The sequence below is a fragment of the Oenanthe melanoleuca genome, chromosome 5 (assembly GCF_029582105.1).
Source record: "Oenanthe melanoleuca isolate GR-GAL-2019-014 chromosome 5, OMel1.0, whole genome shotgun sequence".
Taxonomy (NCBI): domain Eukaryota; kingdom Metazoa; phylum Chordata; class Aves; order Passeriformes; family Muscicapidae; genus Oenanthe; species Oenanthe melanoleuca.
Window position 1 is genome coordinate 56,001,470 of NC_079339.1, and position 16,152 is coordinate 56,017,621.

Below are 16,152 nucleotides of genomic sequence, written 5' to 3' on the forward strand. Positions count from 1 at the left end.
AATGCCACACAGGTCTAGGCTGGAGTCAACAAACCTACACAAATCACAAACATTTTCCATCAGAAAGCACCTTCTGATCACAGCCTGACTTGCTGCATGGCTCTGCCCCTTCCCTAACTTTAAGAGAAGTTTGTAAACCTCACCCCACAGCACAAACACCTACAAAGGGGGGAGCTGGACCATCTCCTCTCTGCCCCCACCTCTGTGCACACAGACAGGCAGAGCAGCAGAATCCCAAATATTTACTGTGGCTCAAGAGGTGTATGTGGAAAACATTTGTGCACCCAAACTTCCCAAGCTGCAGAGAGCCAAGATGAGCACACAAGGAGCCAAGGACAGGTAATTTGGATGACACTCACTTTGGGCTGAACAGCCTGTCCCTCCACACCTGACCCTTGGCTCCAGGGTAGGGACAGAACAATTCTGAGAGAACCAAGGGGCCTGGGAACCTCTGCCCTTTGCTTTAACACTTTTCCTGACCCCACAGCCCCTCAGAGGTGGCAGGCAGCTGGGCTGGGCTCAGGCCACCTGTCTGCTCAGTGACAATTCTGTCTGATATGGCCATCAGGGCTTCCAGCTCTGGGCACTCGTGCCAGCCCCTCCTCTGTGCCCTGCACAAAGCTTCTGGCCATTCTGATTTTCCCAGCTTTTTTACCTCACTTGAGGGTCGAGCAAGCAAATGTACTGCAGGGACAGCAGAGCTGGGACACTCATGGGTGCCTTGAGCACGGTCCTGTCACCTGCTGGAGGTGTCACAGAAGGTTTTTGCCATTGTCCCTGGTATGAGGAGTGTCTCTTTCCCACCAGACACCAGCTGGGAAGGGTGGCAAGGCCCCCACCTGGCACAGCAGCAGATGTGGCCAGATGTGCCCAGGTGAGAGCAGGGCAGGGAGTGAGGAGTGGAGGGAAGGCAGCAGGGCTGGCTCAGCCCACAGCCCAGCACCTTCCCTGCTGTGAACCCCTGGGAGGCAGCCAGGGAGGGACCTGCTGCTCACTTAGGGCTGAACAGAAGCACTGGAGCAAATAAAGGTCTCCAGGGGGTGGAGGGGAGGCAGAACAACAAAATTGGCTAAACTGCTCATTTATAATTAATGTGCTGCATTATAAATATTTCCCTTTGCTCGGCTCCCTCGGGCTCTGGCGTTTCCTCCCTGAAACCCCCAATTTAGAGAGTGCTCTCAATTAAGTGCAGCAGAACCTCATTAATTCCGATGAGCAGCTGGGCAGGCTCTTGGAAAGCAGCTTCCCAGCAAAGGGGGCTGCACAATAAAGCAGGCAAGGATCAGGGCAGGGGCTTCCCTCCCCTCAGCTCTGCAGGATGCTGCTCAGTGGTAATTACCGGGGCTAATGGGCTACAGCACACGGGTAAGTGTCCTTTGGTGTGCTCCTGGAGCTAAAGAAATCCCCTGACAAAGCGACAGCCCCGAGGGAAGTGAGTCACAAGGCTCTGCTCAGAGCCAGGAGGAGGAGGAACATCTCCACATCAGGGTGTGGAAGGCTGGGTGTGTAAAAGGGTTTCCCAGCAGGCAGGGTGGGTTTGGGGATGTGGGTTTTGCAGCTTGCCTCTGGGGAGGGGTGCCCAGACACTGAGCTGAGCACTTCCAACGTGAGCATCCCTGGGATGTTCCATCACATCACTGAACATCATCCAGCTCCTGACTCTCTGGGCTGAGCCTTGCTGTGTGTGCTGTCAAGCAGCAAAGAAGTGAGGGCTGATCTGAGGGCAGGAACCCAGACTGAGCTGCTCTGTTAGACACAATGATGGCTTTAATTGCTCATCAACATCCCTCACTGTCCTCCAGCCCCCAATGTGCCACCACACCTGCTCAGCTGCAAAAATTAAACGTGCCAAAGCTGTGCAGACAAGGGCAGACCTTGCTCCATCCCCTGCTTTGTTCCACCTGCTCCCCTCACCTACTTCTTCCTTCCAGGGACCTGCCAAAACCACAAGTCCCTGGTGTCACCATGTCACCCTCTCATGTGTCCCTGCTGTCCCTGAGCTCTGTGTGTGGGGCTGAGGGATGCCAGGGACTGCTCTGTTCCATGCTGGCAGAGGCAGGGGGTGCTGTGATGTGAGCACAATAACTGAGCTCCATCCCAGGGAAAGCAGTGCCCAGTCATCATGCCTCATTAGCAGGAGCTTTCTCAAGTGCAGGTCACCCATCTGCCAGCTCCAGCCATCCCTTGGCTCTTCCCAGGGAGGTCTCTCACTCCCCAGCCTTGGTTTTGAGCCTGACACTTCCCCAGCCTCCCCCTGGAGCATCAGCAGCTCCCACAGCCAGACTTCCTTCTCTTCCCAATGACCATGCCACACAAGAGGTGGGGGCTCAAAGCCATCCCAAGGTGCTCTCAGCCTGTCTGCACCTTCCAGGTGCACCCCCAAAGCTCCTGCTGCCCTGACCTGCAGGAATGCACTGGGAGCAGTGCAGCCTCACAGCACGTCCCCATGGGGCTGGGGAGACACACACCTGTGATGCTCCTCAGTGCTCTGTCTCACCTGCTTTGCTCCCTAAACTTCTGGGAGCATCCTTTAGCCCCTCAGTCTGCAGGGGATGTCACACCTGATGCAGCAGCCTGCCTCCCCACACTCTCAGCCCATGGGGGTGCTTTGGGATAACTGGATCTGCAGCTGCTTTGGGATAACTGATGGGGGCTGGCTGAGTTCCCCACCCCCCTGACACCCAACACACCAAGGTACATCCCACAAGGCTGGCAGGAAAGGGCTGGCTCACAGCAAGCCCCAGAGAGCCCTTCAGTGACAACAGCCAAGGCTTTTCTCCAAGGCAGCAAGTGACAGGACAAAAGGAAATGGCCTCAGGAGGCTTAGATTGGATATTAGGAAAAACTTCTTCACTGAAAACGTGGTCAGGCAGTGGAACAGGCTGCCCAGGAGTGGTGGAATCACCATCCCTGCAGCACTCAAATCCTGAGATGTGGCACCTGGGGCCAGGCAGCACAGGGTTAATGGCTGGATTCAATGATCTCAGAGGTTTTTCCAACCCTAAAAATTCTATGATTTTGGTAGTTCACCTCTCTCTTGGCACAACCTGCAGGGCTGGTCTGCCCCAGGAAAGTCACAAGAAGGGATTAAAAAAACCCTCTTCAATTGGCACCAGCTGCAAAACCAGGAACACCCCCTTCATTTTTACACATTGTCCTGACATACCTTACCTTGCACAGTGTTCCCCAGCCCTCCTTGCTGCTCCACAGCAGCAGAGCAAGGGAAAGCTGGCAGCTCACTGCATTTTGGCAGCCCCTCCCTCCCTGAGTGCTCTGGATGATCCACTGGATGCTGTTTGCAAGGTCAGAGAGAGGCAGGCTTGGCATGGATGGGTTTGAAAGCCAAGGGGCCTGCAGCCTGTGAGAGATGTTTAAACCAGCCCAGCTCCACCAGCATGGCCCAGCCCTTGCCAGGAGTGTGCTGGTGGGGGTTTGAGCACACCACAGCTCCCTCATCCCTCCAGGTATCCCTGGAACAGCACCTAAATGATCCAACACAGCTGCTTCCCCATTGCCAAGCTGCAAAGGGCTGGAATTCCATCAGACTCTCCCCAGGCTGAGCTCCCAGGGTCTGAACCAGCCCAGCCCAGCCTGCTCTGGTTTTCCATATGCTAACACTTCCTATACCCTCTCCTCCACAAACACACACTTTTCCCAGGGTTTAAAAATTATGCTCCCCATAAGCAAATACAGCATGACCAGATGCCTTTCGTAGTCAGCTGGTTCATTGTTTGAAAAGCTTCCCTTTAAAACCCAAAAAGATTGCTAACAGATGCATTTCTTGGCCAGAGAGTGAGAAAAACCTTGCTTAAACAAAAGTGTGTTGTGATTGGAACTAAAGGGGGAATTACCTTGAAAGATAAAAGCCATAAACATTTCCCAGTGAAAAACACCCCCAGCCATGCAAAGAGCCAGTTCCTCTGGGTCAGCCTGAGCAAATGACACCTGGGATGGCATTTCAACCTGCTGCTGCAATAACAGCAGGTATACCTGGATGCTCAGAGCCATGAAATCCTCCCCACGGATCCCAGGTGACCCTGGAGCATGGCAAAATGCTCTGTCCTCCCCTCCCCTCCCCTGCATGCCATCTTTGTCAGCTTTTGCTCTCAGTTCTGCTACTGCAGCAGAAATATGGGGAATTGATGTGATTTAAGTGAAGGAAATGGAACACAAGCTGCAGGAGTGAGCAGGACAAGTGGAAGAAGGAGCTGGAAAGCAAAGCTCTCTGGAGGAGTGGGTGGAAGGCACATTTGGAGGGGAAATAGAGGATTACTGGACAGACATCACTCATTTCCCTATTTATCACATATTTCCCCTGAAAAATCACTGCTGCCTCTTCCTAATGTGAAAGGATCCTGGTTTTTATCTGACCCCTGAGGAAATTTTAGATACAAGCTTTGCTTCACACAGCTCAGTGATGCACCCAGGGCTGGTGATGCCACAGGGTTTTCAGCACAAGCTTACAGAGCTCAGCATCACTTGGCAACCCTGCAGGTCGTTTTTCCTCAACTCCAGCTCTAGAAATGCTCAGCTGGACCCAAAGGGAGAGGGGCAGAGCCAGACCCTGCACGCACATGAGCTGTTTTTTACCTCCCATCCTTCCCACCTGGTTATTTATCCTGAGCTTCTGCCCCAACACCCTGTACCCACCCATATTTTGAGGCTCATAAAAGCCACTCTTTGAGCTGCTTTAACATGGCATGACCTACATGGGCTGCCAAGATCCAAACCTGTGGTTAAACAGGTCCTGCAGACTAAGCACAAAGGGTTAATCATTAACTCCCTCTGGAAAAAGGCCAGCTGAGTCACCCTCTGCCACTGAGGCAAACCCACAGCCAAAGAAACAGCAGATCTGGAAACCCTCCTGCTTCCTCCTGCACTTCCAAGCAATATCCTCTCCTGGAGAGCAGGGCCAGCAGGGAGAGAAGTATTTTGGGATGAGGAATGGAACGAGTCATCATCCAGAAATACCACTGCTAAAAGCAGATTTATCCCTCTGCTGATGCATTTGCACTTCCCTGCTTTATCCCAGCCATAGAGGGGCTGATGGCTGCAAAGGAAGTCTCTCCAATAATCTTTAAATCTCTCTCCTGCCCCCAGCACTGCTGGATTTAGGGCAGACTTCAGTTCCTCCTCGTGTTGCTGCTGACAGAACTCACCAGCCCCATCAGGAGATGCTTTTGTGTCTCTGAGCAACACAGGCTGAGGCAGCAGGGGTGGGACCACGAGGAGCTCATGCAGAGCAGTCCCCAGGGATGGGATCCAACCCACCCTCTCCATGGATGGAGAATCCATGGACAAAGCCTCCACCTGCCAAAACAGTCCTGTGGGCTGGGATACAACCAGCAGGGCACAGAAACCAGGATACAGGTTTCTCTGGGAAGCATTCCAGGGAAGGAAACGTGCCTGGGGAATAGCTGCATTTCCCCTATTTCCTCCCAACAGGAGCTGCCAAGGAGCTGCTGTCAGGCTCCTTCCAGGACAAAACTGCAAAAAATGTCTCATTTTTGGTTCTCTCTTAAAACATCTTGCCCATCAAGGGAACATATAAAACAGCAACATCTGGGATGTGCTCTGCAGAGCTGACTGTGGTGGATGACACCAACAGCAAAGCAGAAGCACCTGCCAAAATCAGCAGCAGAGTAAAGAGCAAAAGCTGCTCAGGGGACAATTTTGGACTGTTGGTACATCAGGCCTGAGACTGATGTCCATCTTTGCCAGCCCCCTGGGACCCACCAGGTGAAACTGGGTGCCACAAGCATCTCAAGCAACAACTTGCTGTTAAACACAGGCTTTGGGCACATCCTGCACTTCCCAAATTGCTGCCACTCAGAGTGCAGCCCAGCCAGGCAGGCAGGACCACTGTCCTACCCCCAGCCCTGCTGCCCTGCCCAAAAACCAGATTCTGCTCCCAGCTGGAGATGTCCAGCCCCTCTCCTTGATGCCAGGCTACCATGTAGGTGATTTGCCTCACAAATACACAGGAGCACAAGTAAGATTTACGAGCTGCCAGCAGTGTTTCTGCTGCTCACTGGTCACCATCACACAGGGCAGGACAGCCTGCAGCCTGCTGTGCACAGAAATGTTCTCCAGCCCATGGAATTCCTGATTTCCTCCATGGCTGGAGCCTTCATGGATGTCTTCTCGCTCATTTTTAATTAAAAAGCAGGAGAAAAGCCTTTGTCTCCATCAGAGCAAGCAGTGGCACATGTGCTGTGCAGCTCAAGTGGGGAAGGAGTGGCTGGGAAGAGCCAGAGGAATGAGGAGCAGAGGGAGCAGCACCAGGATCCAGCCCCAGATGGGTTCCTGCCCCCAGAACCCAGAGGATGCCACAGGCTCTTCTGTGGCTCCTTCCCCACAGCACAGCCTCTAAAAAGCCATGAGAGCAAGGAGGTTCTGGAAAGAGCCACCATCAGCTCCATCTAAACCCTTCCTCAGGAGATTAGATAGCACCTAATCTCCACTCACAACAATAATTACACAGCTTTGCCTGACTTAACTCTCCCATTATCCAGACACACCAGGGCCAGGCTCTGCTTATCCACCAGGGAGTGAGGAGGGAGCATCCCCTGCCCATTCTCCTGTTGATCCAGAGCTGTGCCTGTAATTTGTTAACATCCCTTCTCCCTCCAGTTTAAATCTCGGGCATGGCAGGCCTCTGTCTAACAATAATACAGGGATTTCAGGGGTATTTATGAGAGGCTTAAAACTTAATCCTACATGAGCAAGGTAAGCCTGCTCTTGGCCTAAAATGGGGATGGAAAATCTGGTGCCATTGCTAGAGCAGGAGAAAAGAGGCATTTACAGCAGAGAGCAGCCTCTGAGTGGGGCCAGTGACTGCCAGCACTGCCCAGCCACCCCTGCAGCCAGGTGAGGGGCACAGTGGCCAGTCAGGGAATGGCATCACAGAACCCTAGAATGGTTTGGGTTGGCAGGAACCTTAAAGATCAGATGGTTCCAATGTCCCTGCTGCCAGCAGAGATACCTGCCACCAGACCAGGCTGCTCCAAAACCCATCCTACCTGGCCTGGAACACTCCCAGGGGTGGAGCATCCACAGCTTCTCTGGGCAACCTGTGCCAGTGTTTCAACAGCCTCACTGTATAAACCTTCTTCCTTTTATCTAACCTAAATAAACTTGCAGTTTAAAATCATTAGCCCTTGTCCAACAGCAACAGCCCCTGTTATAATGTCCATCCTCATCTGTTTTCTAAACCCCCTTTAGGTACTGAGAGGGGCTCTAGGGAGATGGTGAGCAACCCCTCACCCCTGCAAGGCCAACCTCAGTGCTCACAGAGCTCCACATGGCCCTGATGTGCTGGCAGGGGTGAGCATGGGGCTGGGGACACTCTGTGGGTGTGGGGACACCCCTCCAGCCTGGATGGGCTTGTTTTCCCAGGGTCACTCCAGGAACATTTCTGACACCCCAAACACCCCTTGGCATCCCAACAGAGCTGTGTCCTCCCCCCAGCTCCTCCCCATCCTGCATGAGAGGCAAGAGGCTCAGCAGCCAAGAGTCTCTCACCTTTTTCTTGCTGCAGTAGATCTGCCACTTCTTCTCGGCCGGCAGCGCGAACATCGCCTCCCTGTGCTTGTCTGTGAGGTCAAGCTCATCCTGGAAAGGGGAAAGAGACACAAAACATGCAACCTGAGCACACTGACAGGTGATGGCACAGACACAGCCCCCCAGACAAGCAGTGTAAAGCAGTGTGGGGCCACACCTCAGCCCAAGAGTGACCCCACAGCATCACCCCGTGCCCCTCCACCTGCCAGGGAATGATGCCAATGCTCATCCTGCTCTTGCTGACCTCTCCTGGCTCTGGGCTAAAAACCTCCCTGCCTTGTCCCTCCCAGACATCTCCTTCATTGCTTTTAAAGGCTGTAAGTGGTTTGGAAAGGACACCCATGAAGCCATCACAGCTACCCACAAGACTCACACTGACAGCTTCAGGTGAGCAGTCTCATCTAAGTCACACACAGCAAAGAAAAATTCAAACAGAACCTTTCATTTTTATCATCATTGCTTGACTGGAGCACCTCACCCTGAGTGGTCCAGCCCATTTCCACTGCTGACACCCTCATATCATCAAAAACTGTAGGTGTTTTGGCTTTTGCTTTGTTTCCCTACAGCTAAAAATGGAAAAGCTCTTTTCCTAATACCTACAGTTCATAGAGCAGTACATCCTCTACCATCAAAACTGGATCACGTCCTGCCTGGCAGAGATAAAGCTGTTTACTGACTGAAGCCTTTATTGGTTTATCTGCTTTTTTAAAGTACACATCCATTTTCCTCTGGAAGCTGGGCTAGCAGCGTGCCCTCCGCAGGGATGCCCGACTGTTATCAAAGCCTCAAAGCTTCCTGGAGCTGGATGTAGGTCAAAGCTGTTATGAGGAACTAAATAAAACATTCAGGCAGGGCTGGGAGGCTGGTTGCTAAAGCCAGCATCGATCTTAGAACCATGGGTGCCTTAAAATCACCACCACTGGTGACAATGATGACAATCACCACTGGTGACAATGCTCCTGCTGGAGGGGTTGGGGGCAGCAGTGAAGTGGAGAAGCTGCAGAAGGTCACAGGAAAGCTCTGCCAACTCATCCCACCCAGACAGTGGATTTAAGTAAGAGGATCCCCATTAAAAATTACACATTTAATTCCAGCAACCAAAACAAGCCCATATGGAGAACTGTTAAAGCTTCCCTGCCTGAACAATATAACACTTACCAGCTAAAACTGGCAGCTCCTGTACCCCAGTCAAAGCTTGGGGAAGGCTGAGCAAGATGCCTCTGGTAAAAAATGGGTCCCTGCATCAGCAAGCCCACAGACCAAGCTGAGAAATTCAGCTGATCTAATTCTATCTCATATTGCACCCAGCAGCCAAGGCAGGCAGCTTTCAGCTATTGTAACCCAAACCTAGGGGCCCCCCAGAACAACCACCAGTGGCTGCTAGCAACCCCAAACATCTCAGAAAGGCTTATCTACCCACTGCAGGTGTTGATTTCTCTTCTTGATGAAATTACTCCTCAAAAGGAAAGGTGGTGTGGAGCTTTTTCTTTCACATATTCATGGAGGAGGCTTTGCCTCTTGCCTGACCTTTTTACCCCAAATCTTCAAACCACCATGCTGCACACAGCTGATGCTGGTGGAGTTCTGGAAGCAGACTTGGGCACCTTTACAACAGAAAAAAACCACACTGCTACAACAGAGACTGGGGAAGAAGAGAGGACTGAGAAAAGCTGAGCCCAGTGTGAGACACATCTCATCCTCCTGCACCCAGGGAGAAGAACCTGGGCTAGGGACTCCTCCAGCAAGTGCCATGCTCAAACATTCCCATGTCCTTACAGTCTGGGAGGTCAGAGATTCCTATCAAGCAGCCAACCAACCTCCACCCCAGCCTTGGGCAAGTCTTCTCACCTTTCCATGCCTCAAAATCAAATTTCACCTCCCCACTGTCTCCTCAGGCTATGAATCCAAGCTCTGCTCTAGCCTCAGTTCACAGAAAGCACAGAATGGTTTGGGTTGGGAGAGACCTTAAATATCATCTAGTTCCAACATTCTCCACCCTCTAAACCAGGTTGTCAGGGTCCATACAACCTGGCCTTAAACACATTTTTGAAAGTTTAAAGGTGACCAACAGGATGATACCTATACAGGGACCTGGCTGAAATTCAGCTCATTGGAAAAGTAAATCTGGGAGTGTGGGGGAGGACAAGGGTCTCTTGATGAATATTTACCTCTGTGGTGAGGGCTTGAGAGAGCACAGGAAACTGCTTCCACTGTGACCCCACTTTCTGGCCATGTGAATCTGATAACCAGGCATGAAAGCACCAGCCAAGCACATCTGCACTTAGGTCCTTAGAAAAATATTTACTGAAACTTTCAAAATGCCCATACCCTAAAAAGACAACTTGTGCAAATGTGAAGATTTATTAACCAGGGGGGAAAAAAAAAAATCTAGACCAAGCTGAAGCCTAAGCAGGAGCAAGAAGGGATAAAACAGAAGAACATATTAGGTAGGTGCTGGCACATGACAACGTGCTAACACATCCAAAAAAGGTGCAGAAATGCTTCTAAGTCTCACACAGCACATTTCATCGTGCCCCAGCTCTAACATGTTCAGTCATCACAGCCCTGCATCACTCAACGACACCTACCTAATGGTATCTTGGTGTTTAAATAAATACTGTGTGGCAGCAGTGAGTTTGAAAATCCTCACAATCAAAGAGTGACTAACAACTGTTATTGGGAGCCACAACAGTGACTCAGCTGTGCAGAGTCAGGGCTTTGCTGGGTTTTATGTGCATGGGGATTCCTGCAGCCACCTCCAGCCTTGGCTTAGGCTCACTGATGTGCCTCTCAGTGCAGGATGCTCAGGATCTGCCCCTTCCAGCTCCAAAAGATCAAGGCAGGACAGGAACAGCAGCTGTTTTCCAGCCCACTGTAGAAATGCAGCTCCCACAAAGCCTGTAACAATCTGTGCAGAAACTCACACCCATATGGGCCCTCAATTAATAACCACGAGCTTGATAATTAGGTGATTCTAACTGGCAATTCATTTTATGGGCCATTTGCAATCCACACACTCCCACTACAGCGTGATGCTGGCAGCTGCTCAAGAGTGAGAACACAACCAGGGGTCAGTGTCCACCACCCTCACTTCAGCCTCACCTTTCACAGCTCTGCCCCTTCCACCTGGCTGCCTCCTGTGTCAGGATCTGCCAGCTTCACTATTTTTAGTACTTTTTTCTGGAATCAGGTCAGTGGCACACTAAACAGCAGCCTCGTTTCACTACCAAAAGGAAATCTCTGCCCAGAGTGTTTTTACTGGAAAAAGATATGCTGCTCTTAAATATTTATCCCATACAGTTAAACTATTCACCTTTACATCAAGGAAACAGGTTTCCACATTAGATCTTCATTTGAATATGGTTTTTAAAAAAAACCTCAAAGGGAAGCTTTGATTCTCAGTGTGTATTTTGCTATTTCCAGGAGGTACAACACTTCCATGCTGTGTGCTCTGTTGAAAGCTCTCCATTCCAGCCAAGCAAACCTCACCCCTCTCTCTGAGCACAGCACGAGCTCTGCTGAAGGTGAGATCTCACACCATTCTCCAAAAAAGCCACTGGAAGAAATTTCAACCCTCCCAGAAGGGAAAGCATCAAGTCCAGTCTCAAACTCACAGCACAGCCACTTCACTCATGCCACGTTTCAACGAGCATCTTCCACAGACTGAGAGCCACAGGCTCTAACGGGGGCTCTAACAGGAGGGAGACAGGGTTTGCAGGATGCTGCAAACCTCCTGACTTCAGGAATGACCTCCAGGATGGGCTCCTGGAGCTGGCTGAGCCCAAGAGCTGCCCACCCATGTCCCCAAGACCACAGTGTGACCAGCATGGGTTTTCCTACATCTCACAGGATCAAACATTCTGCATGAAGCATCTGGGGAGTAGAGATTAAATAAGGAACAATTTCCTACTGAGGGAGTCTGCAACTCCAACTTACCCATACAGGTTGTAAGAGAAGAAGATGGAAAACCTTTAAATCCAGTGTATTTTTCTGGCTGATAAATTGTGTAATTGTAGCACATGGAGGAGACTGGAGGTCACCCACTGCCATAACTGAAATAATGATTGTTTAAAAATTGCTGGTTTGTGCTGGGTTTGTATGTACATACATATATATGATTATAGAGTGACAGAAAAACTTGTTTTGGGCAGAACCATAAACCCATTCACTGTGAGCAAGGATGCCACCCACCAGACCAAGTTGCTCCAAGTCCCATCCACAAATCTTTAAAACTTCCAGGGATGAGGCATCCACAACTTGTGTTTCTCTGGATTTCCTTATACATATGTGTGTGCATATATATATACACACACACATACAAAACATGTCACTGCATCAATAAATGATGATAAAAACATGATAAACAGCAAGTGAATTTACTCCTGCTGGATGGATGCAGAGTTTAGAAACTTCTGTAAGTAAGGCTATAGCATGTGAAGATGAAATCTCCTGCACCATCAAATGAAGCATGAGAGAGATCCAAGATTGTTCCAAAAAACTGGAAAAAAAATAGAAGGAAAAAACAAAGTGTGAACTTTTTGGCAACGCTTGGCATTAAGGGGTCCAGCATGGGAATTAAAAAGCCAATAAATAATGGCCTGTTGAAGCCTGCACTGCCTTCCTTTCTCTGGGGTCACACTGCCTTTTCCCTCTCTTCCAGGCATTCTTCTCCAAGTCCATCCATTTGATTTATCCCAGAGTGCTGTGGTGTCAGGGGAAATGGCAATCAGCATTTCCCCCGCTCCTCATCTCATGTTTTTCCTCTGTCAGAGCAGCAGCTGCTGCTTCCCCTGCCTTCAGCACTCCCCTGCCTCAGAACACACCCTACCCAGCTCCTTGCCTTCTTTTTAGGCTGTTTTCTTGGAAAAAAAAATAAAAAAATACATATTAATCCTCACTAATCAGTGGGTGTTACCCCCCTCCTCCACACCCACCCTACCCCACAGCAGGAGCTGCAGCTTTATTCAGGCAGCTGCAATTCTCAGTGTATGCAGATTTATCTCTGGGGTTTTTTTAAGAAGTCTTTTGTTTTTATTATCACTAATAAAAATGCCTCCTCCTCAGCACACTTCAGCTACAGTACCCTGAGAGCTTAAAAACAACTGCTCAGACAAGCCAACCTCTGCTAATATTATCCCTGTGTATTTTTAATTTCTCCATGACAACTCGCAGCTGCAATTACAGAACACGAGCAAAAATCAACTATTCATATTTCTTAATGAATAAGCAAAACAGATAAAAGATGATTATTCATTTTGCCTTTATGAATTTCCTGCATAAAGGAAATTGCTCACAGCCAAGAGAATGAGTAGCAGCAACAAGGAACAACAGAAGCACTTCAAAGTGCAAACCTCCTCCCACAATGATTTTTTTATCCTATCTCAGAAAGACCCCAGTCCACCCTGCTCAGTTATTGACCTGAACACATTGGACAGACATAAATAAAATATATATTCCTTCCTTCTTCTGCAGGAAAGATTATGGCCATCAATATCTGATTTAGCCCTCCAATAAACTCCAGCTGCAGTTGATTCATGTCACCATCACTTCAAACACCTAACTGAGGCAGACAGCACGTAATGCTTTAATATTTTAATTCAATTAATTATTTTAATAGGCTGAAGGTTTCAAAGGTGCTCATATTTCAATATTAGTGTATTTTAAGAGAGGTATCCACTTAGTTTATTCTTTTCTGTTATCATATACATATCTGTATCTATAACCTCATATACACTTTTTTTTAATGTTATTTATTGAGCTTGGCCTCCTATGACCTTTTCACCGACCTCATCTGGAAAACCTTTCTCCCATTTTAATTAACCCAGGGTACATTTCCAGCCTGAGTTATTGATGTGCACAGTGCACTCTCAGATCACCCTGCAGGTGCATCACCAGTGCACTTTTTCCACACAATTGTACATACATGCTGAAAAAAACAGCAAAAATATCTCTCAGCTTATTATCTACTACTGTGACAGTTTAAATGGATTCAATCCAACCAACCTGAGCTGTCCTTTGGTGGGTGCAGCTCCTACCATAATAAAGCACAGAGCTGGCAAATAAGTAAGGTTTTGGATGTGGACCTCTCATTTCCTTACAGAACCAAAGCAGCAGCTCCCTTTTCAGTCAGATTTTACACTGCTTCTGCTGCTGGCACCCCAGGGAGCTGCTCAAGCAGGACATCAAGCCAGCAGGTCAAGAGTGGCTCCAGATGTCCCCTGCCTGACAGGGATGCTCAGGTAGGAACACTGTGGATGGTTGGTCTGGGGCCAAACTGTGCCAAGGCTTCCCCAGATTGTGCTCTGGGAAGGGCTTCAAAAAGGGGCTGGATGGAATTAGAGCACAACTTGATCCTGAAAGTTTCCCAAGAGGTACCTCTCTGGTTTGTGGGACCCAAAGAATGCAGCCACAGGAAGCAGAAGCCAGCTACAGCCTGATGCTGATGGAGCAACAGAGGATGGAAATGGATGCCTGGATGGGACAAGCCCTCATCACCCACAGGGCTGGCTTTAGTCACACCTGGCATCCTAATGGCATTTTAACAACTTCCTCAGGTGCAAAGGGGTCATCCTGAGAGCAGGTTACTTCTGACCAAGGCTGGGTGAGACTTGGAGCAACCTGCTCAGGTGGAAAGTGTCCCTGTCCATGGCAGGGGGGGCTGGAATGAGATCTTTAAGGTCCCTTCCAAACCATTCTGTGATTTCTATGATTTCTATGATTTCAGGGTATGACACCTAAGATATCCTGTGCAAGCAGGCATCAGACTGGATTACAGATGTTGGATGTGGTTGGGAAAGGGCAGCTGGTCCCTGTAAATAATGGTATTGATTTGAGCACTGGAGTTCATGGGAATTAGGATGGCTGGGCACTCAGGCAGGATCCTCCCTGCAGGGCTGCAAAGGCCTCAGCTGCCAAAAGCTGACCTTGGTGATGTTCCCACGCTGAGCAACACCCAGACTGTGCCAACAACAGATCCTACAGCAGCACAGACAGCTTCCACTGGTATCTGCAAATGGACACAAGGCAGGCACAGGCTATTCCTGGCAGGAATGCTTCCAGCTGAGGATGGTGACAGAGCACAGCTCATCTGCTGTCCAGTCATGCTCAGAAGTACAGCAACACCACCCAGCCACTGAGCAGTCAGGAAGAAGAGTGCTGCTGGAGCAGATTCCCCATCCAGAGAGGCTGGTACCCTCCCTGCTGACCTGAGCCAGAAACACCCAGAGCAAGTGCAAGCCAAAAACCTAAATGCCTCAGCTAAGGTCACTGATGTTACCAAATGAGCTGCCCAGGCATCTCCCAGGGATGTGGCCTCCTCTTTTAGGAAGTGCAAAGTGGAAAGCATTTAGCAGGTAGACTGTATTATTTTTCCACTTCACTTGTACTTCTCCTGGAAACAAAGGGGCTCCTTATGTGCTCTCTGCCTTCAGCTGAGATCACACTGTGCTGTGACATGGCTCCTTTGTAAAATCAGGGGTTAGGAACAGCAAGTTTTTTGGGGAAGCCCCCATGCTGGTTTGCAGCACTAACAGGTACTGCAGTTACTGGGCTGTTTCTGCTGAAATACAGCCTTCCTCAATGGATTGCTTCATTCAGGGAATTCAGGGAACACAGGTAGGCAGAAAACCCTTATTTTCTGACCAAGTAGGTGTGGGACTTCTCTATCAGATGCTTGCCTATCAAAAGGTGCATTTAGAGATTATCTGGGAGGGTGTTAACAACACGAGGTGATGAAAAGCAGCGCCCTGGATGGGAGCCTGGCAGGTCCAGACTGTTCTCACAGAACAGAAAAACAGAAACTGGGCAGCCTGGTAAAAGTGTCCATACAGCACATGGATCCCTGCAGAGGGAATTTAAAAGCAGATTTACCAATAATTTGGTTTGCCTTCTTAAAAGTCATTCTTAAGCCAAGGGAGCTTGGTTTTGGGAGACAGCAGTGGATGGGTCAGGAGCTCCATGCTCAGCATCTGGCTCTGGGTTGACTCTGTAGAAAGAAGTGGCTTGCTCAGGACACAAGAGTTACTGCAATTGTAATGTTTTCCAGACACCAGCCACATGCTTTTCTTTGCAGATATAGGGGAAATGGCTTTGGTCACCATTCAGTGGCTCTCAAAATCCTGAAGTCCTTAATGCTGGGAGGACCAGGCTGCAAAATACAACAGCTGACCTGCAAGCATGAAATGCAAAGCTTGGCTTTGCAGCTGATCCCTCAGCTGCTACTTAAAAGCCGTGTTGTTTTGCAAAGCCCAAAACCTCATACTTTCTCCTTATTGGATTAGAAACCGGGGGGAAAAGCACATTACTGAAGTTCCTAAGTACAACTGGAGATCACAGCAATGAGTTCCCAACCCAGAGCTGTTACTGACACACAGCAGTGCTCACACTGATCACACCACCATTCCCCTAACATTTATATGCTCCCTGTTCAAGCAGCATTTAGAACAGCCAAGAGGAAGGGAAGGCACAGCTCCAAGGGACAGTTACGCATGGAGAATCCTGCCCCAGCACTGCACATCATGAGCCACAGACCCATTGACCAGCAAGAAGCATTTCAAATGCAAAGATTTGATGTCTGTGACAGGGGATACT

The 16,152-nt window shown here is 49.6% G+C and overlaps 1 protein-coding gene across 1 annotated transcript in view; it reads right to left on the reverse strand.

Moving 5' to 3' along the window:
• DAAM1 (dishevelled associated activator of morphogenesis 1) overlaps positions 1 to 16,152 on the reverse strand; it is an 85,278-nt gene that overhangs the window by 29,929 nt on the left and 39,197 nt on the right. Inside the window, exon 4 of the mRNA XM_056493067.1 lies at positions 7,525 to 7,614. Within this exon, the coding sequence (XP_056349042.1) occupies positions 7,525 to 7,614 (90 nt within the window). The remainder of the gene's footprint in view (positions 1 to 7,524; positions 7,615 to 16,152) is intronic.